Here is a 16975-nt window from a genome sequence, read left to right on the forward strand (position 1 = left end):
GAAGTAGATATCGATATTCGTTTTGGAATTATATTAAGTATGTTAAATTGAAAGTTTATTACATTTTCTTTTTTTATAATTAATGTTGATAATTATTATTGTTATATAATTATTAATATTGAATTTTGAATCTGAAAGTTTCTTTATTATTATGAAACTTCAGAAACTAATGCTAGTGATTTTATTTATATAAAATGTGTCAGTCGGACTGGGATAAAAATCTGTTTGGGTGGGGTCGGGTATGGGTAATGAATTTGAAAAACAAATTCGGGATCGGGCTGAGTTGTGTTAAGCAAAGAAAGCTTTCATTCTTGCATAATATTGCTACCCTCTACTTACTCTACAAAATCACTGTTAGTGACTGAGTTAGCATCATTTAGGAAGTGACATGATATTTTTTTTTTTTTTTGTCTCTTAGTATGAACAATATTTGTAGAAGAATAAGAGAAATTTACCTCAATATGATACATAGAATACTTCTGTATGATACTCTCCAGAAATTAAAAGGAATATAAGATTAACACAAAATGATTATAACATTAAAAAATCAATTAAAATAATTTAAATTTGGAGAGTTTCATACAGAAATGTTCTATTGAGGTAAATTTCTCTTCTACAAATATTGAAATCAACACAGAACGTATTGAGCTTGTTATTGTTATTTGGTTTTTTTTTTAGGAGCATTAGCATATGTAGAATGACCACCACATATCCCCGTAGCATATATGAGGATATGTGGTGGTCATTCCCTGACCTTTCTGCATCCTCCGTATTTGGTGGTCACGGGCTCGAACCCCGGTCTAATCAAGAAGCGTGTGCTACGCACTGTTGCTCCTGCCCACCTGACTACGGAGGTGCCAACGTGTTGAGCATCATAGCTCTGGTTTATACTGTAGTATGAACAATGTAGCGTTTTATTCTCAATGTCCACTACTTACTCTACCAACTCAATGTTAGTGACTGAGTTAGCATGCATCGTTAGTGCTATTTAGGAATGATATCATTTGCGCCATTTCTGTGAGAAAATTTCGTTACCAATTGGTTTTGCTTCAAGTCCAAAAATGTAATAGGTGCTTCCCCCCCCTCTACATTTGTGTACTCTGTGTTGCAGTATAAACTCATAAACTCTATACAGGCCAGAGATAAGTGTGAGTTGGTATGTTTTTCCTCCAGCCATTTAGCCATAGGGCCTCTAGTAGGATCCTACTTTGCCTGTCCACTCCCCAGAGAGACAGGATTTGTGTAGTAAGTAATAGAAAGGTGTCTAGTGAGGGTGAACCCTGAACAACGCCTGAGGCTTTCCAGTTTTTCACTGTAAAGTGAAAAAGGGAGTGGGGAGACAGATGAGGAGAGGAGCAAATGAAGATAAAGAAGGTGAATGATAGGGAGACTACCTAGAAATAGGAAGTTAAAGGAATAGGGGACACCCCTATGGAAGGACCCACCTTCCAATGGGGGACACTGTTTAGAACAGGAAAAGAATTTGTGATGGAAAAGGGAGACAAGACACCCTATGCAGGGGATGGGGGGGAAGATCGCTCTGTGGACATAGTACTTTTCTACTAGTAATCCACCCTGGCCAGGCCAGCTGAAGAAGATGTCAGCAAATTCTGTCATGCCTTAGAAGAGAAGATATGGCATCAGCAGGGTGGGGGATTCCTGGTAGGTTGTCCCCACTGCTGTCTAATTTGGGAGGGCTTATTAGAACAACACTCACTCTACATGCACTCAGCTCAATTACAAATCTGTCATACATTTACACAATGACACTTTTTTAAAAAATATATATGTAGTTTGGGGCAGACTAAATAACAGCTGATAAGACAACACTCCCTCACATATTTATCATCTTACTTTCATCATCATCATCATTCAGACAGGACACAGGTGCCACCTATAAAGATAACAACTACCAAGACACCACAATTTTTTTTTTTTTTTTTTTTTAATACTAATTTGGTCATTGATTTGGTCACCACATGGTTTACAAAAGTGGCGTTGATATTCACCCACATTTATATAACTTAACCTGCAAGAATAGCTAATTTATTTATTTATTTTTATTTTTTATATATACATATTCATGGTACAACATTTAACACTTGTAGGACATTCTCGGTCATTCCCCATTTTCACACATTTATCCCACTGATACTACATCCTGAATAGGACAACACAATTTTTTTTTTTTTTTTCAGGTTAAGTGGAATCATTTCACACCCAGCACAAGACATACATATTGACATATGTATACATACATACATGCACATTCTCTCTCTCTCTCTCTCTCTCTCTCTCTCTCTCTCTCTCTCTCTCTCTCTCTCTCTCTCTCTCTCACACACACACACACACACAGTTAAACATTCATGCACCCAAAATCATATTCACACATTTAGACCTAGTTGTGCACATATATTCACAGTCATGTGTCTATTTATACTTTGTATACTCAGAATAATAATAATAGACTGATAATAGACTGTCTAACCATATATATATATATATGGTTAGACATTTAAAAATAATAATTATACATACATATAACTTATATATTTATATCTGGAAAGTGTTACAAAAGTTATAAAATCATAGTGATGTAAGCTCTTAATCACTTTCAGTAACGTGGATGTGATTGAAATGGACAAAATATCACTTTGTTAAGGAAAAAAAGTGGCATCTCTCTTATAAGGTCAATAAAGACCAATATAGGCCAACATTGCAAGTCTGATTTTGGCCTCACCACTCAGCAATTATAACTTCAAAAAAAATCAGGTACATGCAAAGTTGGCAGAATATGAAGATTCTAATCATATAAAACAGTTTTGTTCAAATCCTGGTGCCAATTTTTTTTTTTTTTTTTTTTTCCCCGAAAATTTCCCTTACAATGGGAAGTAATGTGCTGAGAATCGCATTATGAAAATGTTCATTTAGATCAGAGGTTCCTACCTTGGGGAGGGGTGCACTTGGTTTTTTGGAGGTCGTGCATTATTTATATGAAGCACTTTTTATAAAAGCATATGGACAAACACTTTTTTATATCCCTTGCTTGGTTGATGCAGATTGGTTAAATTTATTTAGGCATATATTGATTTATAAAAGTTGTGTATTTATGTATAAGTTTTATGTCAGATCTGTTTATTTGTACTTGTACTGGGGGTAGGGGGATCACAAGGTAATGAAAAGTTTGGGAGTCTCTGATTTAGACAAATGTGTGAACTATTTTTTTTTTTTTTTTTTTTTTTTTTGTCAATAAGTGATTTAAATAATTTACTGTACTTAAAATAATCATACTACTTCAAAATCTCTTCTGTTGGCAAGACATAATGATCAGGGTCCCGAATAGGAGTCTGGAAAATGAAAAATTATGTTATTGGCATATGTAATCTTCCAATCAACATTTTATTATCTGCAGTAGTAAACAAATATCCTGTGATTTAAATAAAATAAGCCAGCACATTTTATATGTATTTTCAAGCATATGTATATACATATTATCTCCCTTATATACATATTATATGTATATAAGGGAGAATAGACATTTGGTTTCTCAAGAAATGTATTAATTGTATAAACATTTTTGAAAGTGATTCTGTATTAGTAAAGCCAAATGAAAAAAAAAAACTGCCTTTTTCTGTATCAGCCTAAAATAAATAAATAAATAATAATATGAACTTAAATAAAATAGAATATTCATACTATTCCTATTTCTCACAAGCTAACCATACAATTCTGCTTTAAATTTAGGTGTGGTGCCCATGCCATGTTGGGAGGCGATTTATCCCAGTCTTCAAGAATCTGCTATCCACAGGTGAACTTCATTAGATCCCTGGTTCTTGTCTCATCTATAAGGGAGAATAGACCTTTCTCGTTAATTTTTCTCAACCCTTTCAGCACTTTGTTCACCTCAATCTGATCTGCCTTTAGATGTCTAGTTATCAAACTTTGCACTCCACACCTTTCTAAGCCATTTTTCATATAGGCATTGATTTGCTGTCAACAGTACTCTGGTTGCGCTTCTTTGAACCCTCTCCAGAAGTTCTATATCTTTTTTAGGTGTTATTTTCTAAATGCAGTCTAACTATTGTCTTGTATAATAGAGGGATATGACATCCTTCATCCTACTAGCAAAAAAAAATTAGCAAAAGTTCTGACAGAATAGCTGCACAGAAAATTTCATGTCAAATTGCATCATAACACCTAAGTCTTTTGTACCTTAAACCACTTTTAGCTCCTCTCCTTCCAAATTATATGTGATTCCAGGATTTCTGGTGCTCAAATGCATAACTTTCTTTTAGAAGCATTAAACTTCAGTTGCCATTTTGCTTTATCTGAAGCATATAGTACTATTAATATTAGGAATAATTCTTTCCTGCTAGGGTACCAGAATTGATCTAAAATTTAATATATATTAAAATTGTTGTGAAATATTGAGTGTATTTTCCTGTTTGAATAACAAAAAAATAGGGTACCAGAATTGATCTAAAATTTAATATATATTAAAATTGTTATGAAAAATTGAGTGTATTTTCTTGTTTGAATAACAAGCAAAATGTGTGTGTATGTGTAACAGGGACATTCAAGTAATAAACAGGCCAGGGAACGTCAGAATAGTAGCAGTAGCACAGGAACACAAAGAGAGAGGCGAGACAGTGTGTTAAGTACAAGCAGTAACCATACAGCATCATATAGGTCTCACTCTGGTTCTGTACCACCTCCATCTCAGCCAGTTCGGAAAACATATGAAGAGCCAAAAAAACTAGGCAAAAGAGAAGAAAAAAAGGTCAATGTAAGTTTGGAAGTTTTAAATTTCTAAGCACTGTTCAGTTAAATCCTAAAATGAATCATGATAGTGCTTTATATTATTTTATTTCATTTATTTATTTTTATTTTCATATATTTTTTTCAGACAAGTTGGCTTGGAGGAATATTCAACAAACTTTTACCCAAAGCTCCAAATCAAATGATCCTACCTGATGATAAAAATCCAACGGTATGTATTTCTGCATGAATGGATTACTTACTTTAAAAATCCTTCCTTATATGTTTTTTATAAATGCACAACATCTTTAAGAAAATAATACTATGCTACATTATGTTATGTTTTTCTGTCTTTACTGTCCAGGGACATTACTATCCTACAGTTACATAGCTTATGTAACTGTATCTTATACTCTTTAGAAATGACTCCATTAATCCAGAATTCACCCTGAAGTTACTAATATTCTTTTCAATCAAATAGCATCATGAAGAAGGTGAATCTGTTATTCATTAAAAACCTTCAGAACACTATTGGTAGCTGACTCCATCTCAGCTAGTAAGAAGGCTCATTCAGTGGCTTTATAGTGATCAGTGGATAAATATTTTAGATCTAAATGAGCAGCTATGCAGTGTGGAGAAGAAAACCTATTGAAAATAGGAAAAATATAACTGCTATTATCACACTTTATTGGTAAATGCAGCAATTTAATAAAGAAGATGGGTATTTTTGATGAAGATATTGAAATAGTTTGAAGAAGTTAGATGCTCTTTTTGAAATAATAGGGATTATATTATAAGCTCAGAAATAAAGGCTGTAATATTGTACATATAATGAAAGTTACTGTTTTCATTCACAGAATTTTTGGGTGCTCATTTAGATTCAGTGCATCTATTCACTGTTCAAAACGAGGTCACTAAATGAGGGATCCTGTTGCCTGATGATGGAGCCTAATAGCTCAGAAACCAGTTACAGCATTGCCATTGAGTAACAAATGAATAATGGATTCATCTTCTTGGTGATGTTATTCAATTATAAATATATTAGTAACTTTAGGTTGACTTGTAGATAAACATAGTCATTTCTAAATAGTGTAAGCCTAAGCTCTGTAGCTGGAGGGATAATAGTAGCCCCAGACAGTAATAACAGAAAAAAACATAATGGGGGGGGGGGGGAATCATTATTTTCTAAAAAAATTTCGATACCTGTGTTTAAATAGTACCAATTTCTTTATTAAAATAGAGTAGCTTACTGGCATAACCTTAATTACAGGATAACTAAGGTTACAGGTTTTGATTACTAAGATTACTAAGGTTTTGCCAGATCACTATTCCTGTTCCCTTAATCAGATTTGCTAAAACCTATAATGTTATTTTGGGCTCTGTTGGCTCCTTTAGTGTATATAAAATGCCTAATGACTGCTATTTAATAGATATATTACAGATGTTCCCAGTTGTTTTGGCATGTTGAAGTGTGGACAGCTTAAATAAATTCAAGGCAGAACTAGACAAACATTTGGAGCAAATGAATGGGTGAAATGGGAAGGAGTTTTTTTTTTTTTTTTTTTTTTTGGCTGATGCTGTATAAGCTTGCTTTCTTGCATCATATTGCCTCTCTAATGCTAATGCTTTCTTTCTTGCTTTCTTGCATCATATTGCCTCTCTAATGCTAATGATATTAATGGGTTTTTCAGGGTAAGTGTGAATTTGAAGATTCATGCTGAATGCTGATGTTTTAACTGGTCATGCTATAGTTGTGGACCTTATTAGCTTGGAAAAGAGATGAGGTTTTTCTTGTTTAGAGGGTGGGAAATTCTTCCTTAAATTCGTCTAGGTGCTTTTCCACCAATCCACACATTACTGTTTAGTGTGGGAAAGAGTTGGATAGCCCATTATTTCTTTCTGTAATGACAATACCTTCTGAGAGGTGGCTTGTACATCTCCCTATATGTCATAAGGTTAATTTCCTTCCCTTTATAATGAAATTTCCTGCAGAAGCTCAAACTTGTTCTTAAGTTCCAGTACATACTGCTTTTTCTCCTCTTCTGTTATCTCAAAGACCTTTGTATTATTTACTTGTCAGTTTTTTCCTTCCTACATCTATATCAAGTGTACATCTTACCATTCTGTGATCACTTCCAACATTTACCTTATTCAGGACGGTAACATCATTCACGATATATCTTCTGTTAGTGAGGATGAAGTCACTTTCATTAGTTGTTAATCCATTTGGACTCTTCCATGTCCACTTTCTGTTCAACCTTTTCCCTTTTCTTGAAAAAAGTGTTCATTACTGACAATCCTTGAGATTCTGCAAATTCTACAAGTCTTTCACTGCTTTCATTTCTTTCACCAATTCCAAAATTTCCTATAGTTCCCCTTTCTGTGCTTTTTTTTTTTTGTCTTTTTCCAACCTTAGCATTGAAGTCCCCCATAATAATAGTTTATTTAAATTTTATAAATTTGAAGTTCTGGTCAAGACATCAAACACGGATATTGTAGTGGGTTTTCTGCTCATCTAGAAGACTCAGTTTCGGTGTACATTTGTCAGCAATGCAGTAGCAACCCCCAAGACAGAATGCACTGTTCCCACAGGAGCTAGATGTTCAGTGATCCTATTATAAGGGAACGGGAAATATATTGTGCAAAAAAGGATAGGTGGAATGGGACAAGGGTATATATATATTCTGCTAGGGGCTAAAGTTCATGATGTTGTAGAGCAGATATCATCTTTTAAGGGCACAAAAGTTGATACTATTGTACACATTGGCACTAATGACATTGAGTAGGAGATCTACAGACACCTTCACAAGTACAGGGCAATTTTGAAAAAAAAAGTGCCAGTTAGGGTTAAATTTGAAAGTGTCTGCAATTCTGCCCAGACATGATAGGAGGGACTATGTGATGAGAACCTTTTCAATCAGTTCACCCTGTAAAGATTGTTCGAGACTCATGGGGTAGAATTTTTCTCAGTGCAGTCTGTGCTTGTTAATCGAGAGACTACTTCTACAGCGATAGAATACACTTAAATAAAAAGGTTTCAAGAATATTTGCTGATGCTATGGAGGCAGTATTGTGGGTCAGAAAACTGCTATATTTGGGGAAATACAGAGACTAATAGATTAACAATAGCCACAAGCAGAGGTGAAAGTAATTCTTGCACTGCTTCTGTGGGTACAAGCAGCAGTCTGGAAAGCAAGGCAACTGGTATTTCAAGGACTGCTGGGAGTCATCATGGAATAAGCAAATACATGGGAGCAGTGTTAAGGTAACTAAGAGTAAGAACAGGTGCATGCATAGTTGCATGTACACTGACACTAGGATTATAGTAAATAAATTTTATAAATTTGAAGTTCTGGTCAAGACATCAAACACAGATATTGTTGGTTCAGAGACATTGTGTCATCCAGATATAAGGAATGCAGAATTGGAATTTGGGGAGTACAATGTGTACAGGTTCAGAAAAGATAGATAGGATAGGAAGGGAGGCGGAGTTATGCTGTTAGTTAAGAAACATGCAAAATCTAAGGAAGTGCATCCAGACATGGATGGACCGTGCAATTGAGTCATTTTGGTGTGACATAAGCACTGGGAAAGAAAGATGAGAGTAGGAGTGTATTATAGGCCTAATGACTCTCATGAGTACAATGAACAACTGAAAGAAACAGAGTAGGCCAAAAAATCAGAATGCCTTATAATGAGTGATTTTAACATCCCAGATCTTGACAGGAAATTGAGAGTGAGTTGCCCCCACACACACACACACACACACTAGCACATTTGTGGATTAATTGGATGACTTTTCTACAGCAGCATGTTAGAGAGGTAACAAAAGGGAGTAATACCCTTGATCAGATTATCAGCAGCGATTATTCATGCATTAAGAATCTGTAAATAAAGGAACCATTAGGTGGTAGTGATCATAGCGTATTGGTGTGGCATTTATTTAATGATGCAACTACCATCATTGGTATAGGGAAGGGAAGGGTTTTTGCTTTCATAAAGGTGACTTTGAAGATCTCAAGCAGTTTTTAAATTTTATACAGTGGGACCAACTGACGATGTTACCATCAGAAAATTCTAAATGGGAAGCATTCAAGGAACTTATCATAAAACCACTAGGCTTTTCCTACCAACCAAGAAGTACTGTTAGGCTTAAATGGATGTCAGATGAACTAATGAGACATTATTATATATTATTATTATTATTACTAGCCATATAGTGCAAGGAAGCCTGAGGCTTATGCTGCACCAGCTAAAAAAAAAAAATTCCCAAGTTACCCAGAGAGAGAGAGAGAGAGAAGTAGAAGGGAATCGCCAAGAAAGAGAAGAATGATGATATCCAGCTCAAGATCCTGGGTGTGCCAAGCCCATACTCACCAGATGCGAGCCCCTGGGGTAGGAATTTGAGGGAGCACCATTATTGTTGCTCTTATAGGTTGCTCTTATATGCTCTCATCATTAGGTGGAACCCCTATTCCCTGAATAGGGGTTCCACCTAATGATGGGTATTGCTACCAAGTACACAGGGTGGTTGTCGTTATGTCTGGTGTTACTGTTGGTCGAGGAACTCTGACTATCCTACAGGTGTTCAGGATTGCTACTTTTTGGAGTTCCTTGTAGGTGTTCACTGGGAGACCTATTGCTGCTAGGCTGTTATGTAGGGTCTTTGGCACCATAATTGTGGTTGACACGATCGGGATGGTCGTTACTTGTTGCATATGCCACATCTCTTTGATATCCTATCTTAGGTTCGTTTACTTTCTGATTTTTTCTCCATGGGTTTTCTGCAGGTTGCCAGTGTTTGGTACCACTATGTCAATCAGATAGGTAGCCTTTTCCTTCTTGTCCACAAGGGTTATGTCCGGTCTGTTGTGCGGGATTGTCCTATCCGTTATTATGGCGCGGTCCCAGTACAGCTTGTGGGTTGGGGTCTCTAGTACTGCCTGGGGTTTGTACTTGTAGTATGGTACACTTTCTTCGATCAACTGGTATTTCCTTGCTAGCTTCTGATGTATTATCCTGGCTACCTGGTGGTGTCTGTGAGTGTACTCAGGCTGGGTACAAGAATCACCTTGCATCCCACGCTGATGTGTTGGATTGTTACTGAGGCCATGTGGCACCGTCGACATGTGTCATTGAACACTCTGGGCTCCTTGGCGATGTATGTATTTTTTATAGTTCCTGGTGGGTCCAGTGGACTGGAGATGTGCAAATATATACCCAGTTCACAGTGGGGGGGGGGATCAATGGGTGACAAGTGATTACAGACCTCTTAGTTTAACTTCTGTTCTACAGAAAATAATGGATCTCTGATTAACAAAGTAATGCAAGACCATCTAAACAAGACTGCAGTTATAATTCAGACACAGCATGCATTTGTTAAGGGAAATTTTGTGACTGGATTCTACAATATGATCATAGGAACTGAATGCAAAAAAAATAATTTTGATATCATATACAAGTGACCCCTGCTTAATGGTGATAATTTGTTCTGGAAAAACATAGTGCTAAGTGAATCCGCGCTAAGTGAGCACCGTATTCCCATGGGGTAACATATGTATTTGTGAGTTGCAGTCGGTGCCATAGTATATTTCCTAATCAATAATAAACGGTAGTGAAAAGATGCACAAATGTCGGTCAAAATATTTAATATTCAAATATTTGTACATATAAAATATTCTGCATTACATATGTATATAATTATGTGGTAACTACTTATGTATTAAAATCATGAATTTAATTGATGAATTTAATCATGAAAAATGTGTCGATTTTGGGTTGTACTTTGGCCCTCTTCCTGGTAAACTAAAAGGAGTTTTAATTTTAAATCCTCTGCAGAGTTATCCCCCAACAATAAAGTCAACCGATCCTTCGCCGCTTTGAAACCTGGCATGTTTTTTTCTTCTTTCAATATGAAACTTCTTTTAGGCATTTGTTTCCAAAAAAGGCTTGCTTCATCTATGTTAAAAACTTGTTGAGAAGTATAACACACAATACCCCTCTTCAATAATTTTAACAAGTTCTTTTTTTGAAAGTTTCGGCTCCTGCACTTGTGGATTCTCCCTGGATTTTAAATGAATTCAATCAACCAGCACTTTCTAGTTTTAAATCGTTCCACAATTTTTTTTTTAGGTGTTTTCTTCAGATCATCATATAGGCTAATCTCTCTCTCTCTCTCTCTCTCTCTCTCTCTCAATATTTAACTTAACTGAATTCTGCATTGGATATTATCTTCAATAAAATTAGTTAAAGAGTCTCCATTTCAATCCTAATAGCCGGCCTAGCCCTAGTTGCTTGCAGTGGAACAGCTGTCTTTCCTGCTGCTAAAATTAATTCTTTATTTTTTATAATTGTTCTTACAGTTAAACTTACCAGTCCTAAATTATAGCACACATCTGCTTGTCGTTGACTGGAATCAATTCACTTTAAAACATCTAATTTAATTTTCAAATTCAATCTTTTTCTTACATTTATAGTCTTCATACTGCATCCAGACCTTGTTGCTTTTTCATTCTTATCCGCCATTATTAACTCTTCAAAAATGTAACTGCGTTGGTTGCATTAATTATGATACAATGTTCGAGTAAACTGTCCGTTACGCTACTGTACTGAGTGATGACTAGACATCGGATAAATGCATATATAACGCAAATATTACGAGCATTATACTTGATCATTTTTTAAAACGTTGATCTCGGAACTACGTAACAAGTCACCGTACTGCAATTAAATTAGCATGTGAGAAAACTTCACTGAGCGTGGGAAACATTTTAATGCTGTTTTGCTATTCATTTTCAAGCAATCAACTCCATCAAATGAAATGATTTCGTTAAATATGCCAAAAATGCAATCTGTAAAAGAGCATTATAGTGATTTGTGACAGCGTTATAGTCAGATACTGGTTATAATATAAGAACAGCGTCATAGCAAATCAGCATAAAGCAAACCGCGTTATAATGAGGGCCTGCTGTACTTGGATATCAGGAACTCTTTTGATGCTGTTGCACATAAAGGACTGCTGTACAAATTGGAGCAATGTGGCATTACAGGCAAGTTGCTGCTATGGATAAAAGGATAGTGGAGTAGGAGAAGACAATCAGTGGATACTGCTCTTCGTGGACTAAGGTGTTGGAGTCCCCCAGGGTTTAGTGTTGGGCCTATTGTTGTTTTGTATATTTATCAGTGATATTGATGAAGGCACATCAGGCTTAATGTCCAAGTTTGCAGATGAGATGATACAAAGGTTAGCCAGGTGGTTAATGACAGGAATGATGGTATGCTATTGGAACAGGATCTAGAAATGTTATGCAAATGAGCTGAGAAATGGCAATTGAAGTTTAACATTGACAAATGCAAAGTACTGCATATGGGTAGTAGTAACCCATGCATAACTTACCAACTCTATGGTACTACACTCAAGGTAGTGGAAAATGAAAATGAAAAAGACCTGAGTGTAACTGGGCAGTTGTGTCATGATAGGTCATGTGGTTTTCTCAGTGATATACAGGATTTTTACAGCAGTTATAAAGTGATGATTATCCCATTGTATAAATCAATGGTTAGGCATTATGGAAGCCTCATTTTAGGAAAGATGGGAATCTTTTAGAATGGATGCAGAGAACAGCAACAAGATTGGTGTGTGGAGCAAAAGGGTGCTCTTACCAGGAAAGGCTTCAGTCAGTTCAGCAAATTCCACAGTATAGAGGACTTGAGGAATTAAAATTAATTTCTATAATGTTATATAATAATTTAAGTATACTAAATACTTGCATAACCTTGCCCAGATAGTATATTATATAGTATTGTAAATGTATTTTGACACAGAAAATGCATCCACAAAGACTAATGTCACAGAAAAAAACATTAATAATAAAATATTAAAATAATTTCCATTTAAATACATCCAGTACTGCTTTTTTTTTTTTTTTTTTACAGTTAATGCAGACACAAAAATATGCAAAGGAACAATTTTTTGAATAATTTTTGGGCTGCATTGTTACTCATATTACACTATCTGTGCGATCCATCCTTGCATGTGAGATATGTATTCTGAGATTTACCTAAACAAAAAGAGAAGAAAAAATCATAACTTACAACTGTAGAAATACACTTAAATGAGAGCAGTGTAAGAATATTTGTTGAAGCTATTCGAGGCAATGTTAAGTGGGTCAGAAAAATGCTAGCCTTGGAGGACATGTGCAGCTGCAAGCAGAGGTGAAAATGATTCTTACATTGCTTCTATTAGAACATGCAGCAGCCTGGAAAGCAAGATATTGGTGATTTCAAAACCTGCTGGGGTTTCCTTGTGGAACAAGCAAATACATGAATTGTGTTAGGATTAGTTCACGAAGAGTTAAAACATTTGTAAGTATACTTGTATGTACAGTAAACCTAGGAGCATAGTAAATAAATTTGATGAATTTGAAGTACTGATCAAATCATGTCCTCAAATGCAGATATTGTGGGGATATTATAGACATGGTGTGTCAGATAAATAATTCAGAATTTGAATGTGGGGAGACTACTGTGTATACAGCAAGGATAGGTAGGTCAGAAAATGGGTTATGCTCTTAGTTAAGAAGAACATAAAATCTAATGCATTGTATATAGTGGACATGGGAGGCCAGTGCAATGTTGAGTCAGCTTGGTGTTGATATAAGCACTGGAAAAAAAAATGAGTGCAGTGGTGTGTTATAGGACTACTGACTGTCTAGAGTGTAATGAACAACTGTATAGACATACCAAGTTGGCCAATAAATTAGAATATCTTTAAAATGGGGGGCATTAACGTTCCAGGTATTGACTAGACCTTGTGGTTTAGTCACTTGCACAGTAGGAAGACTTTTGGATTTATTAGATGATTGCTTCCGTCACCAGCATGTTAGTGAGGCAATTAGAGAAAGCAATACTCTTGATCTGATTATCAGCGATGACCCATCATGTATTAATAATCTATAGATAAAAGACCCACTAGGTGACATTGTTCACAATGTATTGATGTGTGATATACTTAAAAATGTAACTAATTAACTACTGTCAAAGGGAATGGAAAGGACTTTTACTTTCATAAAGGTTACTACAGCAGTCAAAGGCAGTTAAATTCCAGGCAGCAAGACTATATGGGAAACAGCAACCCCAGAGCAACGTATCAACTCTGTGGTACTACACTGACAGTGGTAGAGAATGAAAGGGACCTGGGGGTGGTGGTGCAGGCAGATATGAAGTTCTCTGAGCAGTGCAGACGAGCTGCAAGAGTAGCTCATGGTGTATTGTCAATGATATATAGGAATTTTTCTAGCAGGGATAAGGAGGTGATTATTCCCTTGTATAAGGCAATGGTCAGGCCACACCTAGAGTACTGTATACAGGCCTGGAGGCCTCATTTCAGGAAGGATGTAGAGCTGCTGGAACGAGTACAGAGAAGGGCAACTAGATTGGTGAATGGGACAAAGGGGTTCTCTTACGAAGAAAGGCTTAAGTTTTGCAAATTACAGTGTCTGGAAACTAGGCACCAGCGGGGTGATCTGATAGAGGTGTACAAAGCCTTGAATGGTTTGAGCATGCTCAATGCTGATGGGATTCTTCCTCTAGCTCAGAAAAATCACCTGAGAGGGCATAAATTCAAATTGAGGAAAGACAGATGTAGGATAGATGTGCGGAAATTTGCCTTTAGCCAGCGGGTGGTTGGTGGGTGGAACAGACTTCCATCCCTTGTCGTGGAAGTTGATAGCCTAAATAAGTTTAAGGCTCAGCTGGACAGGTATTTCGAACGAACAGAGGGGTGAAGTGGAAGTGGTTATTTTTATTTATTTATGTTACTTTTTTTTTTTTTTTTTTTTTTTTGGCTGATGCTGCATAAGCTTGCTTTCTTGCATCAAATGCCTCTACTAATGCTAATGCTAAGACTAACTGTTGGAAGTTGCTAACAACCATATCTAAATGGGAACCATTCTGAAATGTTATCATAGAAGCTACTAGGCTTTTTATACCAAATAAGAGATAACAGTTCAAGGATGTAAATGGATGTCAGATAGACTGATGAGACTCTCAACAGCAAAGAAAAATGCATGGGATACACATAAATTTTCAGGTGATACTGATTGCCTACAGTAGATATACACTAGTCTGCACTCACGTTACAAAAGGAGGTTATGCAAGCTGAGGCAGATTACAAGAAGTCTCAGGGAAAGAATGGAAAGGAAAACAACAAAGACTTTCTTCCTCTTTCTTTCGCTGTTTACAATAGAAGGAAGGGGTTGAATCACATTGAGTTACTAGATATGAAATTAACTGTTGATGATCCTTCTCAGGTAGCTGACAAACTGGATGGGTATTTTGCATCTACATTCACACATGAAGAATTTTTTAGGTAGGAGGATGCCAGATGTGAGTCCCATTCTGACAGAAAATTTAGTAATTTGTGATAATTGAGAGGAAAGTGGAAGAGCAACTGTAGAATCTAACTGGGAAAAAAAAGGCATGTGGGGTGGATGGAATCTGAATCTATCCAGTCATAATAAAGGAGGCAGTAAAAGAGGTAAGAAAATCTTTAGCAATGATTGTGAGAGCATCCCTCGATTCAGTGGATATCATTATGGACTGTAGATGTGCAAATATATCCCCAAATTCACAAAGATGCATCAAAGGGAGACATGAGTAATCATAGACCTGTTAACTTGACTTCTATTCCAGGGGAAAATAATGGAGTCGCTGGTTAAAGTTAGGATAGACCATCTAGACAAGTATGCGGATAAATTGCAGTCACAGTGTGTATTTGTTAAGGGGCAATCTTGTCTGATCAATGTGATTGAACTATTAGCATTAGTTGAGGCATATGATGCAAGAAAGCAAGCTTATACAGTATCAGCCAAAAAAAAAAAAAAAAAAAAAAAAAGTTGCCATTTCACCCATCCAGTCACTCCAAATGCTTGTCTAGTTCAGCCTTAGATTTAAGCTATCAACTTCCACAACAACAGATGGAAGTCTGTTCCAGCAATCAACTACCCGCTGGCAAAAGGCAAACTTCCACACATCTATTCTACAACTGTCTTTACTCAATCTGAATCTGTGCCCCACTCAGGGTCTTAATCTGAGCAAGCAGAAGTATCCTGTCAGCATTGAGCCTGCTCTAAACCATTCAAGACCTTATACACCTCGATCAGATCACCTCGCAGGTGCCTAGTCTCCAGCTGCTGCAACTTGCAGAACTTAAGCCTTTCTTCGTAAGCGCACCCATTTGTTCCTCTCACCAATCTTGTTGCCCTTCTCTGTACTCATTCTAGCAACTCTACATCCTTCCAAAAATGAGGCCTCCAGACCTGTATACAGTACTCAAGGTGTGGCAGACCATTGCCTTACACAAAGGGATAATCACCGCTTTGTCTCTGCTAGCAATATTCCTATATATCATTGACATAACTCCATGACCTGCTCTGACAGCCCATCTGCAATGCTCAGAGAACTTCATATCTGACTGTACAATTACCCCCAGGTCTTTTTCATTCTCCACCTCCCTGAGTATAGTACCACAAAGTTGGTACGTTTCTCTTGGGTTACTGCTACCCATTTGGAGTACTTTGCATTTGTCAATGTTAAACTTCATTTGAAACTTTTCAGCCCATCTGCCTAACTTTTCTAGATCCTGTTGCAGTAGCATACTGTCTTTATTGTCATTAACAATCCGGCTAACCTTTGTATCATCTGCAAACTTGGATGCTGTCTTGTCTAGGTGATCCTGTATCACCTCTTTAACCAGTGACTCCATTATTTTCCCCAGAACATAAGTTAAACTAACAGGTCTATAATTATTTGTGTCCCCTTTACCCTTTGAATCCCCTTTGTGAATTGGGAATACATTTGCACATCTCCAGTCTATTGGGACCTCCCCTGTTGATGCTCTAGGGATGCTCTCATAATTATGGCTAAGGGTTTGCTTACTTCCCTTGCTGCCTCCTTCATTATAATTGGATAGATTCCATCTGCCCCAGGTGACTTTTTTATATTTAACTTCAACAATTTCTCCTTCACTTTGCTCTCAGTTATTACAAAATCACTTAGCTCCCTGTTAGAGTTTGATAAACCTCTGACATTCCCCTCTTTGAATAACTCCTCATGTGTGAATGTAGATGCAAAATACTCATTCATTCAGTTTATCAGCTACTTGATGAGCAGGATCATCGATAGTCGAACCATCAATGTTAAGTGGACCAGTCTGATT

General features: G+C 36.5%; 1 protein-coding gene across 2 annotated transcripts in view; it reads left to right on the forward strand.

The window, feature by feature from the left end:
• The window catches only part of Sec16 (endoplasmic reticulum export factor secretory 16), a 592575-nt gene that overhangs the window by 483848 nt on the left and 91752 nt on the right, over nt 1-16975 (forward strand). For both annotated transcript variants that reach the window (XM_090389538.1, XM_090389539.1), the window contains exons 28-29: nt 4571-4786; nt 4907-4990. In XM_090389538.1, coding sequence (XP_090245664.1) covers nt 4571-4786; nt 4907-4990 — 300 coding nt within the window. The remainder of the gene's footprint in view (nt 1-4570; nt 4787-4906; nt 4991-16975) is intronic.

This window comes from Mastigoproctus giganteus, chromosome 2 (assembly GCF_048544385.1).
Source record: "Mastigoproctus giganteus isolate SK-2022 chromosome 2, ASM4854438v1, whole genome shotgun sequence".
In the NCBI taxonomy this organism is placed as follows: Eukaryota; Metazoa; Arthropoda; class Arachnida; order Uropygi; family Thelyphonidae; genus Mastigoproctus; species Mastigoproctus giganteus.